Source organism: Myotis yumanensis, unplaced genomic scaffold (genome assembly GCF_028538775.1).
Source record: "Myotis yumanensis isolate MYYU_CA2020_CCGP unplaced genomic scaffold, mMyoYum1.0.hap1 SCAF_5, whole genome shotgun sequence".
NCBI classification, from domain to species: Eukaryota; Metazoa; Chordata; class Mammalia; order Chiroptera; family Vespertilionidae; genus Myotis; species Myotis yumanensis.
In genome coordinates this window covers 39,053,333-39,073,191 of record NW_027223756.1, presented here as the reverse complement: position 1 = coordinate 39,073,191, position 19,859 = coordinate 39,053,333, and the positions used below count along the sequence as shown (strand labels likewise).

The 19,859-nt window shown below is 37.3% G+C and overlaps 1 protein-coding gene across 2 annotated transcripts in view; it reads right to left on the bottom strand.

Moving 5' to 3' along the window:
• Positions 1 to 480: 480 nt before the first annotated feature.
• Positions 481 to 19,859, bottom strand: part of ADAD1 (adenosine deaminase domain containing 1) — a 28,698-nt gene continuing 9,319 nt past the window's right edge. The window contains exons 5-11 of one of the 2 annotated variants that reach the window (XM_070417196.1): positions 17,434 to 17,559; positions 11,829 to 11,952; positions 9,880 to 10,050; positions 8,730 to 8,959; positions 5,002 to 5,239; positions 2,646 to 2,778; positions 481 to 594 (exon numbers count right to left, since the gene is read on the bottom strand). In XM_070417196.1, the coding sequence (XP_070273297.1) occupies positions 481 to 594; positions 2,646 to 2,778; positions 5,002 to 5,239; positions 8,730 to 8,959; positions 9,880 to 10,050; positions 11,829 to 11,952; positions 17,434 to 17,559 (1,136 nt within the window). The remainder of the gene's footprint in view (positions 595 to 2,645; positions 2,779 to 5,001; positions 5,240 to 8,729; positions 8,960 to 9,879; positions 10,051 to 11,828; positions 11,953 to 17,433; positions 17,560 to 19,859) is intronic. The other variant, XM_070417197.1, reaches the window with a different exon arrangement.

Sequence of the window (19,859 nt, the reverse complement as noted above, 5' to 3'; positions counted from 1 at the left end):
GTAGGAAGTGCAGGAGGCAGCCAATCAATGATATTCTCTCATCATTTATGTTTCTCTCTCTTCCCCTCCCTTCCTCTCTCTGAATCAATAATAAAAAAATATATATTTAAAAAAAATTAAGTGAGATGCCAAGACACAATGTTGAATATCTTTTGCTGTATGAATAGCTTTAAAACAAAAACTTAAAAGAATTTTCTCTTGAACTGCAAAAAGGGTAATGGCTTTATTTATTTTTATGTTTGTAAAAATAAATACAAAATGGCCACAATAATGAATAAGGTAATTATTTTTCTAAAAATTAAAACTTCAAAACCCTAATGCTTCAATGTACTTTGATATGAATATTTACAAATTTTCATCTCTAGACACTGCTATTGTAAGATTCTGATTTTGAAAGCTGAACCAATTATATTTTTAATTTACTAGTCAAAACACACCAAAAAAAGAAAAGATTTTTAATGTGACAATGGATTGCCTAATTCACATACTAAATTGCTCTATACAGGGAGATTTCACAATCCAGGCGCCATAGCCATGCTGCTGTAAGTAGGATTTCAACAAAGTTTTAGCTTCTTGATAGGATCCAGACAAACACTATAGGAAGAAAAAAAATTGAATTATAGAACATAGGCAGAATTTGGCTTATGAAAAATAAGTATCCCTAATTTTGTCTCTTCAGTTTGACATTTTAAAAATTAAAATATTTAATTACTGCCCAGTCAGTGTGGCTCAGTGGTTGAACATCGACCCAAATGACTTTTAAAGCTAAGTTTTAAATTTAATCTAAAATAATTTTTAAAAAAATTTTATTTGTGGATTGTGCTTTTGGCTGTCATATCTAAGAAAATTTTCCCTAATCTAAGAATATAAATATTTTCTCATGTTTTCCTTGGAAGTTGAATAGTTTTAGCTTTTTTAGATCTATGATCAATTTTGAGGTTCTTTTTTTTTTTGCATGACTAGTATAAATCTAAATTAAATTTTTTTTAAATTTTATTCATGGATATTCCGTTGTCCCAGTACCATTTGTCGAAAAACTATTCTTTCTCCCATTAAATTACCTTAGCACCTTTGTATAAAATCAATTGACCAGAAGTATGTGGGTTTACTCTATTTCATTGATCTATCTGTCTCTATCATTATATCAATACATTGTCTTGATTACTGTGCTTTATGATAGATTTTGAAATGAGGTAGGATAAGTCTACCAATTTTATTCTTTTTAAAAACTGTTTTAGTTCTTCTATATCCTTTGGATTTACACATCAATTTAAGAACCAGCTTGCCAATTTCTACACAAAAGCTTGCTGCATTTTTTAAGGAGTTCGCACTGAATGCATAGATTAATTTGGACAGAACTGACATCCCAATAATAATGAGTTTTCCAATCCATGAAATGGTATATCTCTCCATTCATTTAGGTCACTAATCATCCGAGAGATGCAAACCAAAACAACAATGAGGTACCACCTCACACCTGTCAGAATGGCTATCATCAACAAATCAACAAATGACAATTGCTGGAGAGGCTGCAGAGAAAAAGAAACCCTCCTTCACTGCTGGTGGGAATGCAGACTGGTGCAGCCACGGTGGAAAACAGTATGGAGTTTCCTCAAAAATTTAAAAATGGAACTGCCATTTGACCCAGTAATACCACTTCTAGGAATATATCCCAAGAAACCAGAAACACCAATCAGAAAGGATATATGCACCCGTATGTTCATAGCAGCACAATTTACAATACCCAAGATCTGGAAACAGCCTAAGTGCCCAGCGCAGATGAGTGGATAGAAAACTGTGGTACATCTACACAATGGAATACTATGCTGCTGTAAAAAAGAAAGAACTCTTACTATCCACAACAGCATGGATGGACATGGAGAGTATTATGTTAAGTGAAAAAAGCCATTAGGAGAAAGATAAATATCACATGATCTCACTCATTTGTAGGATATAATGAACAACATAAACTGATGAACAAAAACAGATCCTGAGACATAGAAGCATCAAACAGAGAGTCAAACCTCAGAGGTTAGGCAAAGGAGGAAGGGGGTAAGAGATCAACCAAAGGACTTGTATGCATGCATATAAGCATAACCCATGGATACAGATAGTAAGGGTGTGAGGAGGTGGGAGCGGCCAGGAAGAGGTCAATGGGGGAAAAAGGAGACATAGTAATACTTGAAACAATCAAGAATTTTCAAAAAAAGAAGAAAGAAAAAGGTTATCTACATCACTTACTTACTCAGGCCCAAATCACCTGCTGAAATTAAAGCTATTTCACAAAATTAAGACAGAAAAATTAATTTGTTTATCTATCATAATGTGTTAATTTAGAATAATTAACTTCTCTAGTTAGCACAGTTAATATCATGTACAGAAGAAGCTTTGTTCTCATTTTGTTTCTCTGGGCATGACAGCAGGTTTGAGCAATGTCAAAGTACACATCACACAAAGCACACACCCCATGGCTACTTTAAGTGACAACACTTACTTACATTTCCAGTTTCTGGCATGTTGATTTAAAAATTAAAATTACCACTACATGGCACTATCCTATATTCAGGAACTATTCAACCAATTTTTGCCTTATTTTTGTCTTAAATTATATTCCTATGATCAATTGCATTCCTTTAAGGACTTACCTTAGCTGCATGATATGTACTAGCTTCAAGTACATCCTCTTTCTTAGCTTCACCAGCAAGCAGGTTAAATCGACTTAGCATTGCAGCCTTACACAGCCGACTTGCCATGGACACACCACTTTTAAATGGAGAACTGTGAAAGAAATGAAGCAGTCACTAATCATTATTCAACAATTTATGCAGGGCAACTGTAGGGATTAAAATCAACATAGAATAGACAGGTATTTACCTCAATTTATGTGCAATACATATAGTGAAATTTTTTACATAAAATATTTTTAATATAATTACTGTCTGAAGTTCATTTCTTTAATGAAATTACATTTTAAGTTATTATAGTGTCAAATTAAAATTAAAATAGAAGATGGATACTTGGTAAATTTTTATTGCTTAAAGTAAAATTAACCTATGGTGATACAAATTAAAATAGTGGTTCTACTAAGAACTGTCCAGAAGGGGGCACAGAAATATTTTCTGAGATAAAAATGTCCTGCATTTTGACTAGGGTGATGGTTACACAAGTATGTATATATATCAAAATTCATGAAACTGTCAGTGCATTTCACTGTATGTCAACTTTGACTCACTAAAAAAGTAAAATATATACACCAACCTCCTGATCCTCCATGTATATGGACATGTATGCACATGTAGATATATTTTTTCTATGTTTTTATATATCATGAACGTTTTTGCTATTGAAACTCCTTTCCTTCATTATTATCTTCTCATTACTTGGCTCTTGTGACAGATTATAAAAATTGCCCAAATCCTTCGTTTCTCCATCTCCATGCTTTTAACAATATGGTTTTTCAGACTGACCCTTCAAAAAGTGGTGTTTGACTTCCCCTCCCCTTGAATCTGGGCTAGCTTTGTGACTTGTTTTGGCAAACAGAATAGATCATGTGTCAGTTCTGAGCTGGTGCCTCAGGAGGCTTTGAGTTCTCATTCTCTTGGGATTCCTTCCTCTACCATGTGAACCAGCTAGGACTGGTCTCCTAGAGGCTGAGAGAACACAAGGACCAAGTGGACCTTCAGTTAACCTAGAGCTGACCCTACATGCTTGGAGAAGCCCTACCAAATCAACTCAGTTGACCTAAGGACTTGTGAGCAGTAATAAGTGGTTGTTTTTAAGCCAGTAAGTGTTGAGGTAGTTTAAATGCAACAACAGTTAACATACACTCATGTGTTTGAAAACTACTGACCTCTCTATATGAATTTTCCACCATGATTTTTGTTCTGGTAGTTTTCATGTGATTCTCTTGGGCTTTTCAGGTATAAAATAATACCATATGTAAAGATAGTAATTTTACCTCCTCCTTTCAAGTATTTTATATCTCATTTATTTCTCTTATCCAAATGCATTAAGTTTACTGTTAAATAACAGTAAACAATCATTTTTGTCTAGATGTTAGTGAAAATGCCTCTGAAATTTCAATTATGATGATACTTTTGGATTAATAAAGATACATTTTATCCTTAACAAAAATATATATTCCTGCTTTATTGAGTATCGTTATCTAGAATAGTTGTAGAACTATGCCTCCTTAGAATTTATAGAGATGTGATATTTTTCCCTAGATCAATTAATCTGACAAAATACATTAATAAGAGTTTCTAACATGGTGTTATTTTTATTATTACTACCCACACATTCCTAGAAGAAATACCAATTGATATTGTTATATAAAATACATTATTGTTTTAATGTATTACTTGATTCTGCTTCCTAATATTTTATTTAAGCAATTTTGCTTGGATATAAAAGTGAACTTGGTCTGTAACTTTTGGGAGGAGGAGCAGAAATCTTCTATCATATTTAAGTATCAATGATACATTTGACTAATAAAAGCATTTGGATGGTTTCCATCTTTTTAGATAATATTGGAAATTTCTGCTTTGTAAAGGTTTATAAAATTCCTCTGAACCATCTCAGAATGGTGCTTTCTTTGAGGAAGAGTTAGGGCACCTTCTTGATAACTTTCACTTAATCTATTTAGGCCCTAATGGGTTTGGCTCAGTGGATAGAGCGTCGGCCTCCGGACTCAAGGGTCCCGGGTTCGATTCCGGTCAAGGGCATGTTCCTTGGTTGTGGGTACATCCCCAGTGGGGGATGTGCAGGAGGCGGCTGATCAATGTTTCTCTCTCATCAATGTTTCTAACTCTCTATCCCTCTCCCTTCCTCTCTGTAAAAAATCAATAAAATATATTTAAAAAAATAATCTATTTAGGTTTTTCCCTCTTTTGTACCAGTTTTAGAAATATTTTTTCTAGAAATGTATGCATTTCAAACTTGTATTAAAATGTATTCTTTTGCAAAAGTAATATGGTTTTTGAAGAAATGAATTATGCTAACCTTTCAGTGATCTTCCCACTTTGGCCATCCACAATCTCCAGTGAAATGTCCCCTTGTGCCCAGTTCAGACTCAAGGACCTATAGTCCACGTCTGTTTGAAGCAGAAATGCAGAGGGCACTAAGCTAATGTGAGGTCGGTTAACCAAGTAAAACATGGGAAGTTTTGAAGTGAGCGCATCGTCAACACGTTGTTTGATAGCAATTTCTAAGCCTCTAGTATCACTGCAATTCCCATCACCTAGAAGGCAAAAACAGGACAAACACTATCAACATCAGAGATTGCACACACCAAAAAAAACACACAGAAAAATGACTGGAAAGAGTCTAACGTCTATTTATTTACCCTTCATCCTGCAACCTTCCCTCTCTCACTTCTACTCTTTGGCAGCTAATTCTGTAGCTGGGCAAGTTAAGGACAGTCAGAATCTCCATTCAAAAAAGAACTTTCTATGAAAAGTAACAAATTCAAAATTCCAGTGAGTGAGAGCACAGAGTCAGAGCTGACCCAGAAGGAAACTGGTACTTTTTACAGGTTTTGCCAAACAGAATTAGCTCCTTCGGTCTTGCTTTCTCAGACTCCAGCATAAAATCAGTACTTACTGCAGCAGGTAAACACAGCGGAGGAAAAGCTGGTGAAAGGGCAGTATTTTTCCACATCTAAAGGCCACAAATTACAAGTGCTCCAGTACTACAATGTTCTGGTTTCACAACACATTTTTTAAAGACTGTTTCTGGTTAAAATTGTGGGCAATACCAAAAACTTAAGAGTTCTCAGTTAAAATAACTGTTGAAGAGAACTCAAAAAGATACAATGTTATTAGTATAATAAAAGGGCTGCATCAAACTTAATATAGAAGTTAGGGAACAGTCATTCCTATTTAAAAATTAGTAATTCTACAGCAGATCTCTTTTGTCTTAGAGCATTAGAGGTTGTTACAACAAGATAATCTTTATATCAGCAGTTCTCAACCTGTGGGTCACGACCCCATTGGCGGTCGAACGACCCTTTCACAGGGGTCGCCTAAGACCATCCTACATATCAGATATTTACATTATGATTCATAACAGTAGCAACATTACAGTTATGAAGTAGCAACGAAAATAATTTTATGGTTGGGTCACAACATGAGGAACTATATTTAAAGGGCCAGAAGGTTGAGAATCACTGCTTTATATAATACCACTAGATATATTTCACAAATAAAGTTTTGTATCCACATCATTAGAGATGTTGAGTTAGACCCTGGACTCACATTCATTATGACTATTTGAGAAATATAAATGAGTTAAAAAGAACACGAGTTGTTTCTGACACCTTTTTTCTAAGCACTCCTTTGAATGTTCCAAATCAAGAGATACTGATGCCCTGGCTGGTTTGGCTCAGTGGATAGAAGGTCAGCCTGCGGACTGAAGGGTCCTGGGTTTGCTTCTGGTCAAGGGCACATGCCTGGGTTGTGGGCTTGAACCCCAATAGGAGGCATGCAGTAGGTAGCCGATTAATGATTTTCTCTCATCATTGATGTTTCTATCTCTCTCCCCCTCTCCCTTTCTCTCTGAAATCAATAAAAATATTTTTTAAAAATTAAAAATAAATAAAAGATACTGAAAAATGAAGGCTAGTTAAAGATATACTTGGACACAGAAAAAAGATAGGAAGACATAAGGTTTATGGAATAGTCATTGTGTCAATAGTGAATAGAAAACAAAAATTCAAAAGAAAATATTGCATATTATTACATACTGTCCTGCAGACTAAATGTGTCACCACAAAATTCATAGGCTGAAACCTAAGTCCCAATATGATAGTATTTGGAAGTAGAACCTTAGCAAGGTGATTAGATCATAAGGATTCCAATAATCAAATCAATGCTTTGGCATATGAGAAAGCAAAAAACAATCAGAAAAACAAAAAGAAAAATATATAAAGATTTGAGTAAGGCCGAAACCGGTTTGGCTCAGTGGATAGAGCGTCGGCCTGCAGACTGAAAGGTCCCAGGTTCGATTCCGGTCAAGGGCATGTACCTGGGTTGCGGGCACATCCCCAGTAGGAGGTGTGCAAGAGGCAGCTGATCGATGTTTCTCTCTCATCGATGTTTCTAACTCTCTCTCTCTCTCCCTTCCTCTCTGTAAAAAAATCAATAAAATATATTTAAAAAAAAAAAAAAAGATTTGAGTAAGGAGCCTCTGGGACAACTTCAAGCATACTAACATTCGCATCATGGGGATACCAGAAGGAGAATAAAGAGAGCAAGATATTGAAAACCTATTTGAAAATATAATGACAGAAAACTTCCCCTACCTGGTGAAAGAAATAGACTTATAAGTTCAGGAAGCACAGAGAGTCCCAAAAAAAGAGGAACCCAAAGAAGCCCACACCAAGACACATCATAATGAAAATGCCAAGGTTAAAGACAAAAAGAGAATCATAAAAGCAGCAAGAAAAGCAGTTAGTAACCTACAAGGGAGTACCCATACAACTGTCAGCTGATTTCTCAACAGAAACTTTGCAGACCAGAAGAGAGTGGCAAGAAACATTCAAAGTTATGAATAGCAAGGGTCTACAACCAAGATTACTCTACCCAGCAAAGCTATCATTTAGAATTGAAGGTCAAATGAAGAGCTTCTTAGATAAGAAAAAAGTTAAAGGAGTTCATCACCACCAAACCAATATTACATGAAATGTTGACTGGCAGAATATCCTACATATATATTCAACTGAAGAAACATTCCCTACAAGAGAAGTTCCTAAAGAAAGGGGTATAAAATATGCAGAACTATAAAAAAAATTAACAGAAATAGCACCAACTAAAAACAAAGATATTACCAAGGTGGGTATCTAAAGCTTACACATCTAATTGTTACCAAAGTTTAACAGTAAGCAAAAAATAGCCAAATAATGACAGTATTTAACCTAAATCTTGGAAAGAAATAAGACTCTATGAAAACTATAGAAATGAGCCCCAAAATTGTTTGTCACTGAAATAATGTCTGGAAAACCATTCAAATATAAATAAAACATTCTGTAATATCCCTCACCAAAGAAAAATTGTGTTCTACTTACTTCCTATGCAGAGGATCAAGATCATAACCAAATATACGAAAAAAGCAAAAGGGTAGCAAAGAACTAAAATGGGCACCTAATGAATTTCTTATTTCAGGGATAACTAAATGTAAGCTATTAGATTTGAGAAGTTCAAGGAAACAGCTTCCAAAAGAAAGGGGAAGATTGAGTATTGTGCAAACTAAAGTAAAAGTTTAAGACAGAATACATCTAACTGGCTAACTTAAAATATTAAATATTAGCCGAAACCGGTTTGGCTCAGTGGATAGAGCGTCGGCCTGCAGACTGAAAGGTCCCAGGTTCGATTCCGGTCAGGGGCATGTACCTGGGTTGCGGGCACATCCCCAGTAGGAGATGTGCAGGAGGCAGCTGATCGATGTTTCTCTCTCATCGATGTTTCTAACTCTCTATCTCTCTCTCTTCCTCTCTGTAAAAAATCAATAAAAATATATTAAAAAAATATATATTAAATATTAGCCTCTGATAAGGTGACAAAAGTCACTTGTGTGATTCCAAGTTACCATGAAATGAAAAGCTTAACAAGACAGTGGATCTGGTTTTTTTTCCCCCCTTAAATATAACATCACATATGGACAACCTGATTTTAATACTGATAAATACAGTGTATTTCCTTGTAAAAGCACCAGGAGGTACTGAGTCCACTCACCAACAACTATGCCGCTGATATAAACTGGCTGTATGAAGTGACTCAGCAGTGCCCCCTGTACACCAAGCACTTCCCATTTCATCAGTTTGTCACTTGAGGACATACTGCTTACTCTATTGGCAACATCTGCAGGACAGTAGACAGTCAGATAAATTTTGCCTTCAACAGCAACATGGAGACTCAGTTCTTCATTGGCTTCAAATGCAGATATTGAATGTGGATTAAGACGCCTGAAGAAAGAAAATTTCTTCCTTTAAAAAAACAAAGCTGACAAAATAAAAGTTACATGTACCTAAGAATTGTTCTTGAACATGTTTAACTGGCCAGTGTACATTTAATTCCAATAACAGATGCAAACCAAAAGCAAGGTAGGAATGGAGTGACCTGGTTCCAAACAGAAAATAGCTACATTTAGATATTCTGACAAAGATAAATTTCATATTATTGCCATTCTTTGTATCTTAAAATCAAAGGAAAACCTAATATTTTTGTCCTTACCACAGTTTCTGAGTTATTTTTTTCTGTAGAAAATTTTTCTAAAACTACAAAATAAAGGAATTAAAGAAAACTGACTTTTTATTCAATCTCCAACACAATGTTAAAATAATAAAATCTAAAATTATTTTTCTTTAATTTTCTCTCCAGGAACACTCATTGCCTTTCTTTTCAAAGATGTTAGTAAAAGAATTTTTAAGATGGTCGACTTCAAGAGAATTTTACTTTCTTTGTGTTTCTCTGTATTATTTAATTTTCATGCCAAGGCTACCCATTCATCAAGATAATGAAGTTTTGGCCATACACTCACCAGAAAAACACAATGAATTCATTAACTCCTGTATTAGTATGTGAAGAGTGCATAAATCCATAGTTTTCTAAAGTTTATGAATTCTTCCAACTAGAAAGGAGAAGATTTTCAATAGCACCGAAAAGCAGGTGCTGAAGTACATCCATATTTAATTAGTAGTAATAGAACAGATTGAGTGGAAGGGAGGGAGACAGAATTTGTGGGCTCTTGTAGTCTACAAATAACACATCAAGGCTGGAGGGAAATATGTAAGATACAATTTTACTTGTGCTACTGCTGAAGGGATTCAGAATACTTGACATGGCCATCCCAATTGCTTTTAAAAACAACTTCTGTAATACTTACAACTGTGACTTAATCTGGGCTGACCCTTTAGGCAATTGGTTCATATAGAGGTAAACATTGATATTCTGTTTGACAGTGAGTAAATTCGAAGCTGGTTCTGTACAAAAAATTGATTTTTCCATCATAGCAGGATTTTTGCTATAGAAGAGTAAAAGTTGTCTATAAAAGTACCTAAAAAAAATGAGTTATAACTTTATCAAGTTATACAATTTAAAAGTAATTATCTTAATGAGCATCATATTCCTATGTGTCATAAGCACATAGGAATATGTTGACATGTATGTTAACATTTTTTAAATTGATAATAACTCCTAAAATAATCTTAACCTTATTTAATGAAGAATCAGTCCCTTGAGAAGTCCTCAACTGGAGCCCAGTCTGCCCCATGACTTGCCTTAAAGCAAAATTCTTCCTTGACTACCACTCTACTCTCAAATTTGAGTCCTCAGCTATCATATCCTGCAAAAGACCCATTTTCCTATCAATTCCTCCTTCCTTTCTCAGATTTTGAAGACAAAAACACAAAAGCATAGTTGTGTTTTTACAACTAATTAATACAATGAAGACCATAGTTGTATTAAGAAGTGAAGCAGATCTCCTAAAAGACACTACTAATCAAATCAGGGGCAAACACTATTCTGCTTATTAAAAATGATTTTAATCCTATTACGTAAATGATAGAAAAATTATGTAAATGATAGTAAAATTAAGCATCAGTACATAACAATGCCAACCATAGAAAGAAATGAATCCAGAAGAGGTATCTTTAAAGAGGTCAAATAATACAAATAGCACTAAGGGGATGGGAGGACAATGTGCTGCATTGCTTTAATGGAGTCCCCCCAAACTTTCCTTTTAAGATTATAGGATTCCTTCCTTATAATCAGAGATACATACTTAAGTGTTTCAGATAAAGTCATATAGTTAAATTTGTTTAAAAAAAAAAGAAAGAAAAAAAACGCTCCACTCTTAGCTGGTCTGGCTAAGTGGATAGAATGTCAGCCCTTGGACTGAAGGGTCCCGGGTTCAATTCCGATCAAGGGCAGGTACCTCGGTTGTAGGCTCAATCCCTGCCCCTGGTTGGGGCTCTTTCAGGAGGCAACCAATCCATGTGACTTTCTCACATTGATGTTTCTCTCTCTATCTTCCCCTCCCTTCCATTCTAAAAATTAATGGAAAAATATTCTCTGGTGAGGATTAACAACAAAAAACATTCTAGCACTTCATTATCCTATTCTCACTTATGAGTATGTGAAAATTTCCATTAAAATGTTATATGTAAAGTAAGTTTAATGGGATAAGCGAACCAAAAGTTGGTGGATACTGTGGGAGTAACACTTACTTTCCACTTCTTCTGTTTCATAAGGGATTTCCAATCAGTAACATTCCTGGCTTCTCCCTCCTGCCTGCTATCAATTCCCTTGTAAGGAATGGAGTGACTGATGAGTTTGGAGAAAGAAACTAGGCATGATCCTCTCATCCCCTTTCTCTCTCTCTCTTTGAGATCTGCCTGTCTAAAGATGCCCTTATATACACTCTGTTACATGGTAAATTTGCACAGCCCTCATGAATGGAAACCCATCCATTTCTGGTGCTACTTTGGATAAGTATGGCTAATTCAGGGGTGCAATACTGCCAATCCTACTTGGCCTAGATCTAAAGCTATACTCTCCAATTACTTTCATTGGTAATGAAGATGATATTTTTATCCTTTAAAAGGTTGTAGGACTTTTAATACTGGAATCATAAGATCTTGATAATAAAGCTACATCACAGTTACTATGACAAGGTTTCCAAAAGTGTCATGGAAATAATCAGATCATTGGATAAATAAGAGACTGTCACATCCTTGGCTCAAATATCAGTCAAATTCCATTTGTAAATAAAAACACATTCACATGGATTGAGAGCATTAGTATTTGACAGCATTTACTGTGTCTGTTACCTACCTAAGGAGAGACCGTCTTGCCGTAACAACAGCATGTGTGTCATGCAACACTCTTCCATCCGGCTTAATGCACTGGCTGTAGTTATACTCGCCTGTGCCGAGAGCCACGACTTCGTACCGTCCAGCTAGAGGGGAGCAGGTACAGCAGCAGGTTATTCTGACCTCCCTCTTCCCTAGGTTCAAAATCTAGCTTACATTTTAAAATTAGTAAAATACACTGACCGAAAAAATGGAAAAATAATTCTACAATTTCAAATACAAGTTTGAGTCTTCTAATAAGCAAAAATTTAACAATACTTCAATAGCTCAATTAAAACAGCATATTTTATATTATGATTTTTCATCTCAATTTTTACCAAGAGCACCAGAATCACCAGATATTCTTGGTTTTCCAATATGCATCTATACTTCATTTAGATTTATTGAGCTTGCTAAGAGACTTCATTTGCCCTTCTATTACTATATTAAGCAGATTGTAGATAGTGTCTCTAACATTTTTTTAATCTACTCAAACTCTCTACAAACCAATTTCTAGTTTATTTCTTTGCTCTACTGAAATGTTTTTTGTTTTTGTTTTGTTTTTTTTAAGAAACAAGCACCTATGCTCTTTCCAGTAGTTTTGTTCCATTTACTTTTGCTGCATCCTGTTTGAGATTCTCTTGACACTATGCTCAGAAAAGACACTGTTCTTTTATCCTTTCACACCTAACCATGGGGTCTTTCTATATAGCCTGATCACTAGTTCATTACTCTTATTCTCTAAATATTCTCCTCTGAATATCCTGCTCATTCTGTCTTTTACTTCAGTGTTGATGCTTTCAGAAAATCTCTCCTCTTAGTCTTTCAAAGTTCAGTTTCCCATTTGCAACTACCTAAAGGACTTCCATTAAATTAAAAAAAAGTGTTGAGGTCCTAACCAGTACTAACAAGTACTGAAGTTAGGTGCTGGGAATAAATAGCTCAGCCAGACACCCTCATGAAACTTCTAATAGGAGACAGAAAAAAAGACTAAACAAACCACAAACTGTGACAATGGCCTTGGAGGAAATAAGCATGGGACTGATGTAAAGAATAAGAGGGAAATATCATCTCTTGCAGACCAGCTGCAGAATCCCTCTCTCTGAAAAGGAAATGTAAATTTCAGGATGAGGAATAAGCAGCATGGGGGTGAGGTAAAGAGTAATTTAGGCAAGAAGTAGCTCATGTAGACCCTGGGCTAAGAGAGACAGTATGGCTGCTTTGGTAGAGGGTAGTGAAGGGCATGGCATATGATAATGTTAGAAAAAAAAGGTATCAAAAACCATGTTAAGGAGTTTGTGGGTTTCACTAAAAAGCTATGGCAAATCTACTTAAGGCAGCAAACACCACAATGGGTCACATCCTCTGTGTGGGGATTTCACATGTAGGGTCCAAGAAACTAAATTAAGGGAGGCCTGTTACAGTAATCTAGGTAAAAGATAACTTGAGTCTCAAATGATGGGGGTTAAATGGGAAAGAATTATCAGATCTGAGGTATAGTTTGGGGATATAATAAAAAGGACTTAGAGATCAATTCTAGGGTGTTAGGAAAGGGGATAAAGAATGGATGACTTCGATTTTTAGTCTGGCTCAGCAACTGGGCGAATGCCATTTACTGAGATGGAGAATGTTAGAGGAGGGGTAGGAGTGGATAGTGCAGCTGCTCCATGCAGTAAGGGGTGGGAGGTGGTAAAAAGGGAAGTTATGAGATGGTGATGTAACTTCTGACTTATAAAGGGCAATAGTGAAGGAAAACCAAGATGGCAGCATAGGTAAACACCATAGTTTGCTGCCTCGCACAACCACTTCAAAAATACAACTAAAAGACGGAACAGACGTCACCCAGAACCACAGGAAGGCTGGCTGAGGGGAAATTCTTCAACTAGAAGGAAGGAGAACAGCGTGCCGAGACTCAGAGGCGGCGCAGTGCGGAAAATACAAAGGTGCGGAGGTGCGCGCGGAGCAGGCTGGTGGCAGAGGGCGCGGTTGTCGTTTTCAATCAGGACGGAGTCTCAGACTCTGAGCTCCAGTTCTGGGCGAGTCTCTAGGGATCCAGACTCAAACGGGAAAAGCAGGACTGTCTGGCATCGGTCGGAACACGAGAGCAGCTTTCTCTCTGAGGTTTGCAGTGGTTACTCAGGGACTCTGAGAGGCAGAGCCTCTGGGGACGGGACTGAGAGCAGCCATAACTGCTTGCTCCACCCACCCTGTTGATCCTGTGCGACCCACCCCGCCCAAGCCCTGCGCAGGGCCATTTGCTGGATAGCCTCAGGCAAAGGCTAGATTAGCACCTCCCCAGAGGACAGAAGTTTTCCCACTGCAGACACAGCTGATTCTCACAGCCAGTTGGCCTGGAGGTCAAATCCCCCTAGTATTAACTACAACATCAAGGCTTAACTACAACAAGACTGTGCACAAAGACCACTAGGGGGTGCACCAAGAAAGCATTAAAAAATGCAGAGACAAAGAAACAGGACAAAATTGTCATTGGAGGATACTGAGTTCAGAACCACACTTTTAAGGTCCCTCAAGAACTGTCTAGAAGCTGCCAATAAACTTATTGAGATCTACAAGAAATCTAATGAGACCCTCGATGTTGTGATAAAGAACCAACTAGAAATTAAGCATTCACGGATTGAAATAAAGAATATTATACAGACTCCCAACAGCAGACCAGAGGAGCGCAAGAATCAAGTCAAAGATTTGAAATGCGAAGAAGCAAAAAACACCCAACAGGAAAAGCAAAATGAAAAAAGAATCCGAAAATACGAAGATAGTGTAAGGAGCCTCTGGGACAGCTTCAAACGTACCAACATCAGAATTATAGGGGTGCCAGAAGATGAGAGTGAGCAAGATATTGAAAACCTATTTGAAGAAATAATGACAGAAAACTTCCCCTTCCTGGTGAAAGAAATGGACTTCCAAGTCCAGGAAGCGCAGAGAACCCCAAACAAAAGGAATCCAAAGAGGACCACACCAAGACACATCATAATTAAAATGCCAAGAGCAAAAGACAAAGAGAGAATCCTAAAAGCAGCAAGAGAAAGAAAGTCAGTTACCTACAAGGGAATACCCATACGACTGTCAGCTGAATTCTCAACAGAAACTTTGCAGGCCAGAAGGGAGTGGCAAGAAATATTCAAAGCGATGAATGCCAAGAACCTACAACCAAGATTACTTTATCCAGCAAAGCTATCATTCAGAATTGAAGGTCAGATAAAGAGCTTCACAGATAAGGAAAAGCTAAAGGAGTTCATCACCACCAAACCAGTATTATATGAAATGCTGAAAGGTATCCTTTAAGAAGAGGAAGAAAAAGGTAAAGATACAAATTATGAACAACAAATATGCATCTATCAACAAGTGAATCTAAGAATCAAGTGAATAAATAATCTGATGTACAGAATGAACTGGTGATTATAATGAATCAGGGACATAGAAAGGGAATGGACTGACTATTCTTGGGGGGGAAAAGGGTGTGGGAGATTCGGGAAGAGACTGGACAAAAATCGTGCACCTATGGATGAGGACAGTGGGTGGGGAGTGAGGGCGGAGGGTGGGGTGGGAACTGGAAGGAAGGGAGTTATGGGGGGAAAAAAAGAGGAACAAATGTAATAATCTGAACAATAAAGATTTAATAAAAATAAAAATAAAAAAATAAAGGGAATAGTGAGGCCAAGCATTCAGCTTTTTTTCTCAACTCTGTAATTCGACCCGAAATGTTTCATGCAGATACTAAAGCTTGAGGATGCAGAAAAAAGAAGGGATACCTTAAAATGGCATTCATCAAGATGGGAGGAGAATGGAAACAGAATTTAAGGGGAGGGATTAGTCTTTAGGAGAAGAGATCCCTCCTCCACTCCAACAATAGAGAAAAGGTGGATACAAGAGGAGGAAAGTACACAGATATGGTGGCAGAGGACAGAATAAAGTCTGGATTTGATAGTTTCTTACAGACCCAATTAAAAACCATGAGGCAAGGCCAGTAGGTGACAGTAAGAATGGAAGAGAGGTTGTGGGATATTTGAGAACACAGGAAAAGTATGAAATTGCCATCACAGGGAATGTGTGACCAAGTCCGCTGCAGATGGGCTGGCTGGGAAGTGAGAAACACCCATTTGAGGTTTCTAATAATATATTCAAGTATGTATTGATTGTGTGAGTTATTCTAAAACCAGATTACTCTTCTCTCCCACTCTCTTCTTCCCACAATTTCACATCAGCTTCCCTGTGTATATGAAAACACCGTTCTCCCATGAAAACTTCAAATAATTTTTTAAAATATTTTTTCTCTTCATGTTCATGTCTATCTCAACTCTAATGTAGGTACACCATCACAACCATCTTAGCTGTGATTCCCTAATTCAGATTCGATCCTTGTCATGTTTTTTAAGAATTGTGTTGACTATTATTGCTTAAATATCAATTATCTTAATCATCACAAATGTAATTTATAAAAACTTTACTAAACACTAAGTACTAGGCTAATACTTTATTTACATTATCATATCTAACCCTAACAACTCAGTGAAGTAAAAGTTATTATTTCTATTTTTAAGAAAGGAGAAGAAATTGAAGCAGAGAGATATTAAGTATATAACTTGCCCAAAGTCACTGAAGTAGCCGAACTGAGTTTGACACTAATGTTCCCAACAACTGGGATACATTATCAATCCCTGTTCAAAAATATTTCTCCCAGTTTACTTCAACCTCATTAAATCCAACTTTTAAGCCACTCCATAATCTGGTAACATCTTACCAACTTAACTATTTTGTATCATGCCTCATACATATTCTTCTGCACTTGCAACAAACTTCCCTGTCACTGTCCCATGCAGTGTTTCACTGCTGTTCTCTTCCCTCCTGTCTGTTTGTGTGTCAGTCTATCTCTAAAGATGTCTTCCTTTCTTCTATTTATCCAAACCTATTAACCCTTAAAGATCCAGCTTAAGTCTCCCCTGTTCCCAAATATTTTAACCCAATCAGTTCTTTCCTATCTATGAATTCTCATGCATTTTTGGATTATAGAAAACAGTTTTTAACTTTTATCATCTTGGGCTTAATAGAAACCAAATCCCAAATTGTTTTATATCATCTTTAATATCTTATTCAGAATATAGAATTCAAACACTTTTACTTAATGATCAATTTATAGCATTAGAGTAAATAAAAGATAAAATGTAGTTGGAAACACACATAATATCCACAAGAAAAACCAGAGGATTCATGGTTTTTCATATTTTCATCTTTTCTGACTTGATAATGAAAAAAGTATGTTGATTTTTACTGAGCCCTTCTCAATGTTATAATGGGAGTTATATTTCAGGTTATTAAATTGTGGAGTTATCATTCAAAATGTTAGGCATTTAACCATTCTGTAGTTGTCTATTGGTTACTGGTCAGTATTACTTTATGTCTACCTTTAAGAACCTTTGTGTTTAATAACCCACACCTACTAGAAAAGGCCACTTCAAATCAATAAACACCATTGTCAATAGGAGCAAAGATAATTAAAATATTACAACAGTATAGTTCAGATCATTAATCGTTTTTCTACACACCAACACATCCCAAATACTTGGACTTACCTCTTTCGATTACAAAGGCAGCCAATGAATTGCTACATTTCACATATTCTGAATGACTAGAAATTAGTTGATTAAATGTTTCTTTAACAATATGAGAAATCTTTGCATATTGCATGTGTCTCCTTTCTAGAAAAACAAATCAAATGCAGTATGAATTTAAACATCGTGCTTTCTCCCAGAGACTCCTATTATCCTATTATAATCTCACTAGAGGCCTGGTACACAAAAATTTGTGCACTCGGGGGTGGGGACCCTCAGCCCGGCCTGTGCCCTCTCGCACTCTAGGACCCCTCGAGGGATGACCACCTGCTGGCTTAGGCCCGCTCCCGGGGGATCAGGCCTAAGCTGGCAGTCAGACATCCCTCTGGCAGCCCGGGAGCCCTCAGGGGATGTCCACTTGTTAGCGGGGAGCAGGCCTAAGCTGCAGTTGGACATCCTTAGTGTTGCTGAGGAGGCAGGAGAGGCTCCCACCACCACCACTGTGCTGGCAGCCATCAGCCGGGCTTGTGGCTGAGCAGAACTCCCCATGGGAGTGCACTGACCACCAGGGGGGCAGCTCCTGCATTGAGCGTCTGCCCCCTGGTGGTCAGTGTGTGTCATAGTGACCAGTCATTCCCAGTCTTTCTGCTGTTAGGGTCAATTTGCGTATTACCCTTTTATTATATAGGACAGAGGCCTGGTGCATGGGTGGGGGCCAGCTGGTTTGCCCTGAAGGGTGTCCCGGATCAGGGTGGGGGTCCCTAATGGAGTGCCTGGCCAGCCTGGGTGAGGGGCTGAGGGCCGTTTTCAGGATGGCCAAACCCCCTTCAGGGTTGGGGGTCCTGCTGGGGTGCCTGGCCAGCCTGGGTGAGGGGCTGCTGGCTGTTTGCAGGCTGGCCAAGCCCCCCAGCAGGGACCCTCACCCCATGAGGGTGTGGCCATCCTGGGTGAGGGGCTGATGGCTGTTTGCAGGCTGGCCCCCAGCCACCCAAGCTCCCAGTGGAGGCTGGCTGGAAGCAGGTATCTAGAATTTATCTTCTATAATTGAAACTTTGTTGCCTTGAGCGGAGCACACAGCTGCTGGCGGGAAGCTTGGCTTCCTCTATCGCCGGGGCAACCAAGCCTCCTGATTACTCCAGCTCCACAGCTTCCAGCCACCATCTTGGTTGGGTTAATTTGCATAGTTCCTCTGATTGGCTGGTGGGTGTGGCTTGGGGCATAGCGAAGGTATGGTCAAATAGCATCTTTGTCTTTTATTAACGTAGACAATTGAAGAAGTTAATTTATAAATATATGTAAGAAAGTTTATGTCATGATTGTGGGCTCGATCCCTTGTTGGGGAAAGTGTGGAAGGCAACTGATAGATGTTTTATTCTCACATTGATATTCCTCTCTCTCCCTTTCTCTCTCTCTCTCTCTAAAATAATCAATAAAAGCATGCCCTAGGGGAGAATTAGAATAAAGGTGTGTGTGTGTGTGTGTGTGTGTGTGTGTGTATACACTTTTATTATGTAGGCACACATAATGAAAGTGTGATGTTTGCATTCTCAGCTAATATTCTGCTAACTGGATACAACTCATTTCAGTTAGGTCATTTACTTGTTTTTGTTTAGAATTTTTTGTTGTTGGCAATATTGTTAATGCTCCATTCTGGGCAAAAACAGGTAAATTCACATTATCAAAAAGTGAAAGAATAGTCAGATAGTTAATTATAAAATAAAATTCTGGGGGGGCGGGGGAGAGGATGGACTCGTGGATATGTTCTCTTATCTAATCACAGAGTATACCATGTGGAGAAGCAAATTATTACTGTAATTGCATGCTAGCATATAGTTCACTCAAATTGGTCAAAATCATCAATGTGTGGTGTATAAATCTGGTTTGGGTCCTTATGTAGTAAAAAATATGAATGAGGAGGACTCAGCAACTTGGCTCTGCTTGCCACCAAGAGAGACAAGAGAAGCAGTATTCAATTTAGTGACATTTTAAAATTTAACTATTTTTTTTTAACTGAAATAGCAATACAAGAGATATACATTCAGAAGAGAGTATAAGATTAGGAAACCCAGAAATGTGTTTGAGACTTGGCTAATGGGTATTTGATGGTCTAGAGTTGGCAGAAGTATATAGAAGAAAGTAATCATTCCTTCTCCAAATGCAACCACTATTACCAGGTTGTTATGAATATTCTGAGAAACAATCTGTAAGTATAAATCAATTTCAAAAATAAAACACTACTTTTTGTATTTTCTTGGTTCTGAACATCACTCAAGGGTATACATTAGTGCTACACACCTCATTCTCTTATTAGTTCTGTAGAATGAATGTACTCTGCTATATTTAATCACAACCTAAACAGTTAACAATTATTTTGTGTTATCATATAGAATAGAAAAATATACTTCAATTAGAACTGACAGAACAAGAATTATGTTTTCCAAGAGCTG